Source organism: Trichechus manatus, unplaced genomic scaffold (genome assembly GCF_000243295.1).
Source record: "Trichechus manatus latirostris isolate Lorelei unplaced genomic scaffold, TriManLat1.0 scaffold00057, whole genome shotgun sequence".
Lineage (NCBI taxonomy): Eukaryota > Metazoa > Chordata > Mammalia > Sirenia > Trichechidae > Trichechus > Trichechus manatus.
Genome location: NW_004443993.1, coordinates 14,954,035 through 14,959,480, shown reverse-complemented (window position 1 = coordinate 14,959,480; position 5,446 = coordinate 14,954,035). Strand labels below are relative to the sequence as shown.

Here is a 5,446-nt window from a genome sequence, read left to right as displayed (position 1 = left end):
GATGTCCTTCACTTTCGCCTCGCCAACGCAGGTTCGGACGCCGGCCGGGCTCAGACCCCGGCCGGGACCCCCTCACATGTGGGCGGTCCGAAGTCTGAGTCCTCCAACGCCCCGTTTGCTGGACTCCGACCCCCTTCCGGACCCCGAATCCCCTGGTGGTCCAGAGTCCGAGCCCCCCCTAATTTCCGGGTCGCTGGACCCCGACCGGGAGCACGCACCCCCTGGTGGTTTGGAATCCGAGCCCCTCAATTCCCTGTTCGCTGGATCCCCGGCCTGCTTCCGGACCCGCGCCCTCCGGTGTGGTCCGGAGTCCGAGCTCCTGTACCCCCTCCCCGGTCTCTGCACCCTCAGCTTCTGTGTTCTGGAATCTCAGCCTGCCCCCTCCCCCAGTTCCCATCTGTTGGACCGATCCCCTTTGCCTGGACCCGAGCCTCCACGCCCCTCTGGTGTGGTCCAGAAGCCGACCCCTCCCAACCTCACTCCTGGTTTCTGCACCCCAGCTGTGCACCCTCAGTCCCTCCTTTGCGGTGCGGTGTCCAAGACCCCCAGCCCCTGGGTTGACACCAGCTCCTTCTGTGTGGTCCTCTTGGGCTGGTGCAGCTGGCTGGCTCTCCCTGTCCGTTCTGAGCGACTTTTCCTGGAAGAACTGTGATGACGCCACCATTCCCGTTTTGCAGATGAACACACTGAGGCACAGGGAGGTTGGGGGCCCTTCCCCAGAACCAGTGCCGAGGGAGGTGTGGGATTTGAGCGCCGAGCTGCCTCTGTGACCACTCAGTCTTGCCCCGACTCATTTTACAGCTTGACAGACTGAGTCCTGGGGACCGGAGGCTGGCCTGCAGTGACCCGCTCCCCATGACTTTCTGCTCCATTCTCCACAGGTGTTCTTCAGCGGTGCCCACGTCCGCCAGGTGGATGTGCCCACGCAGACGGGAGCCTTTGGCATCCTGGCGAACCATGTGCCCACGCTGCAGGTCCTGCGGCCGGGGCTTGTTGTCGTCCACGCGGAGGATGGCACCACCACCAAGTACTTTGGTGAGGAGCGGGTCGGGCACCATGGTCCTCTTTCCAGTGAGAGAGCTAGAACACGAAAGTTCAGGGGCTGGCCCGCACGGCTCAGGGCACCAATCTGGGCACTAAGGGTACAGCAGGAGGCAAAGCAGACACAACGCTGCCTCACCTATTCACAGCCAGCAGAGACGGGTTACCTAAAGCGTGCTGAGAAGAGAAGTAAGTCCTAGGTGGGGAGAGATGGGTGATTTAGAGGAGGAAGCACCTTCCTGTGTGGAGAAGCCAGTTTGAACCCAGCTCCACCTGACTCCTCAGCTCTGCTTGTGTGCCGGGTGGGTGAAGAGCCTGACGTGCCCTTGGTGGCCCCCTGGTCCCTGCCTCTTGTATCGTCTGTCCTCTCTCTGGGCATCTTGGCCTTTTTTGTCTCCTGACACCCACCCGCAGAGCCAGACGCCAGCCGGGGGCAGTTGGAGTGTTTGGAGACAGAGGTTCAGCACCATGCCGCCCCATGCTGATGAGGACACTGAGACCTGGGGGGTCTCACCTCCTCCCCTTTGTGTCTCCCCGCAGTGAGCAGTGGGTCTGTCACGGTGAACGCTGACTCTTCCGTGCAGTTACTGGCTGAGGAGGCTGTGACACTGGACATGCTGGACTTAGGGGTGAGTGTCTGGGCTGGGGGAGCCAAGGCAGGGAGGGGCAGGCGCTGGCCTGGTCCCTGCCTCCCAGTCTCATCTTCTCTTGCGCTGTCCCCTGCAGGCAGCCAAGGCAAACTTGGAGAAGGCGCAGGCGGAGCTGTCAGGGGCAGCAGACGAGGCCCAGCGGGCAGAGATCCAGATCCGCATCGAGGCCGGCGAGGCCCTGGTCAAGGCCCTGGAGTAGTGGTGTGTGCCCCTTTGCGCAGGTGGGGAAGCTGAGGCCAGGTGAGGGCTGTCCCGGCGGCTAGAGCCAGCTCTCTGGGTCCAGGCTGACTGCAGGGGCCAGAGCAGTGCCCAAAGGACCCCTCTTGGCCCATCTCCTGGGGTGGGGTGTTTAAAACTTGGGGACAACACCCTTTGGGGCCCTTCTTCTGCCCCCAACACCCCCCAGCCTGATAACTGCCCACCACTTTCTGTTCCTCGGAGCCAGACGCCGAGACCCTGCCTTCGTGACCACCACCGCAGGACAAGCGTCCCCACCCATGCCCCCATTAAAGACCAAGAACCTATCTGTGCTGGTTGTGTCTGCTGATCGGCCAAGGGTTGATTAAGGCTTTTGGTCTCTCTCTCTGTGATAGGGGATGAAGATGCCAATCTGTGAGCCTCCAGGGTGGTGAGCTGCAGAGGACCATTGCGAGGGGGGGACGGGACCGGCAGGGTGTTGGCCCTGACCCCAGGAGTGGGTCGGGCAAAGGTCGCCGGACAGGCCAGGACAGGCCAGTGGCCGGGGGCGGGCAAGGTCACAACTGCCAGGGCTGGGGCCCCTGAGGCCTGCCCCACTGGGAAGGGGAGGGGCCCGCCAGTTCCCACGGAGGCCCCGCCCTGGGCACGCCCTCCCCGGCTGGCCCAGCCTGGCCAGCAGCCCGGGCCCTGGGTGTGGGCCCCTCCGTGGGCACTGGGGCCACTGGGTGGCCCCAGATGGGGTGGGGCGGGCATGAGGGTAGCCTGTGCAACCCCCACCTCTCCTGACTGCGAGGGTCAGGGTGTCCTTGCCCCTCACCACACCACTGCTGGGACCCCGTGGGCCTGGGTGTGGTTAGGGGATTCCAGGGGGGTGAGTGTGTTTGAGCCCGGCCTCCTTGTGTGTCACCAGCAGCCGGGACAGTGACAGGAGGCCACCTGGGGGCACATGCGTGCTATGGCTGCCCTGCTCGAGTATGTCACTGTCCCGTGTGAGTGACTGTCCCCGGCCACATGCACGGCCTCTTCGGGGGTAGGATGGGTATTTGTTGGGGGGCAGGTCCTGTCAGTGGATCACATGACCGTATGCTCTCCTGCTGGGGTCACTGGTGCAGCCACCCTGCCCCCACAGCCCGGAGCCCAGGTCCCTGAGTTCTTGGCCAGGAACCAGCGTGCTATAAATAAGACCAAGAACGCACCAGGCCTCAGGCCCAGAGACAGGAGACCTTCACCAGTCACACAGGCCAGCCTGCCCCACACCAGACTCAGGCCCTGCTAGGGGACACGGGTATGCAGCCAGGGCTCCCCCCAACCCCCTTTGCAGGGGTTGTGAACCTGGAAGGTGGGCCTCGGCCACCCAGCCCACTGTGACTGAGGGAACTGCCCGCCCTGGCCAAGCTGTGCTAGGCGGGTCCTAGGGCCAGGGCCCAGTCAGGGGTTGAGGCCGCGGCAGCGGGACAGTACACACTCACCATGTGGGGCCCCAGCCTCCCCGACCTCGGGAGAAGCCACTGCAGCCTGGGACACTCAGGAGAAGCACGTTTATTGGATTTGAGCTGCATCTTTCCTGGGTCCACAGTCCCCAGCCCCCACCAAAGCACTGCCCCCTCCCTGCCAGGCCTATCCCAGGGCCCCGAGTTTCTGTGGTCTGTGCGGCCCCAATTCCCAGAGCTGTTCCCCTGCCAGACAGCCCAAGGTCAAGGGGGCCCCAAGAGCCTGCCCACCCCAACAGTATCCCCCCTGCCCAATGCTACCCACCTACCCGAGGAGGGAGGGTGAGGCAGGGCATAGTCGTGGGGCTCCATAGGTCCACCTGCTCCACATGTGGGTGGATGATGGCCGATGGCTGTCTCTTCTTGAGCCCCTCGGACTCCGGGATGTCCTGGGTTCCAGACAGCTCCCTCCACCATGTCTGGATTCCCTTTGGGTCCAACAGACCTCGACCTGGCCCAGATCCACCCTTGCCCTGCACCGCTTTGTCCTGTAGGCAGCCCTTAATTTCCATAGCTCAGCACATAACTTCCTCTTGTCCTGAAAACTCCTATTCATCCTTCGAATTCCAGCTCCCGTGGCCCCTTCAAGGGCTCTCCGGGTCTCTCTCTGCCTCCCTGGGACCTAGCCCTGACCCTTAGGGCTGGGAGTGTCTGGGTGTGTCTGGGTGCGCCAGGGTCAGGGTGGGGGGCCAGAAACTGCAGAGCATGTTGGGTGGGAGCAGGAAGACCTAGGAACCAGCAACCCAGGGAGGGGCACCCAGGAGCAGGGTGGGGGCGGAGGTGGCCAGGCCAGATAAAGGGAGGACCTTGACCAGATAAGTGGACATGGCTTGGGGGGAGGAGAGCCTGGGGTCCCCCACCGCTTGCGAGTCATTGATGAATGATGGAGAAACTGAGGCGGAGACCCCAGACGTGTCTTGTTCCGGCCAGTATTAGTTTCCCCACGGATAAGGTGACAGTGTCGCTGGGCCTGGGTGATGGTGCTGGAGGCAGCCCAGCTGGATGCTCATTTAGCTCTCCGGCCACCGGGAGAAACTGAGGTTCAGGCCTCTTACCCAAGGTCACAGCGCAGTCAGGTCGTGACCCGCAGGACACAGGGTGGGCCAGGTATGGGGTAATCGCTGGATAAATGCCCTCTGAGGTCACCGTTAAGGGATGTGGGTTGGGGCACCCCAGCTAAGCGCAGGTGACTCCGGCCTGTTTTCGCGGACAGCGGCCACTGACTCAGGTCCCCTTTCCCGCCCCACCCCCCACGCGGAATCACCGGGCTGGGGGCGGCAGGAAGGGGGGCGGGGCGGGGACCCGACTGGGCACCCAAGAACCCATCTTGGTGGCCAAGCAGGAGTGGGCCCAGGTCTTCGGCGCGGCCGGTCGTGCGCAGGGTTCAGCGGCGCTGTAGGCGCGCCCCCCACATCATTTACGGGACTAGGTTCGGTTGGCGGGTGGCCCAGGCCCGACGGCGCCCGGGGGCCCTGGCCGGCAGGCAGGGGCGGGGGCCGGCTGCGTCACCGCCCGCTCCGGCCCCCGCCCCCTGCCTGCCCAAACTCCACCCCGAGGGAAGGCGGGAGGCGGCACGGATAAAGGCTGGGGGCCGCCCGCTGGGCCCCAGACCAGCCCCGCCACCGCTCACTCTACCCCGAACGTGGGGACTTTCGGACGGTGGACACCTAGGACCAGCCGCGCCCGGTGAGTAGGGGGCGGGACCCTGCGGATCTGGGCGGGGTGTCCTAACTGGAGACTCTGAAAGGAGCCCCCACTCTTCTTTGTTCTGGGGTCAGGCAGGTTAGGGGCGCCTTCATCCTGGGACGCCCCCCCGGGGAGGGAGGAGGGGCTCCGCACAGCCAGCCCCGCCTCGGCCGGACCTCAACCCCCGCCCCGCCCACCGAGCCCTCCGCCGCCCCACGAGTGACCTTGAGCTGGTGGCCCGTTTCCCTGGCTGCGCGGCCGTCGTTCCCGGCCTCAGACCCTCGCGGGGCTCCACCTCGCCCGCAGTCCGGTCCGCACCGCCCCACCGCCCGGAACAGCCGCGGCGCCCCTTCCCCCGGGGCTCGGGGCCGCGCTCCCGGG

At 65.2% G+C, this 5,446-nt stretch overlaps 1 protein-coding gene across 1 annotated transcript; it reads left to right on the top strand.

Moving 5' to 3' along the window:
- The first annotated feature begins 1 nt into the window (after position 1).
- ATP5F1D (ATP synthase F1 subunit delta) lies at positions 2–2,209 on the top strand. The gene is made up of 5 exons (XM_004378514.3): positions 2–31; positions 882–1,035; positions 1,582–1,670; positions 1,768–1,892; positions 2,137–2,209. Exons 1-4 carry the CDS (start codon positions 2–4, stop codon positions 1,888–1,890), a joined length of 396 nt encoding a protein of 131 aa, XP_004378571.1. The 3' UTR covers positions 1,891–1,892; positions 2,137–2,209.
- Positions 2,210–5,446: the final 3,237 nt, after the last annotated feature.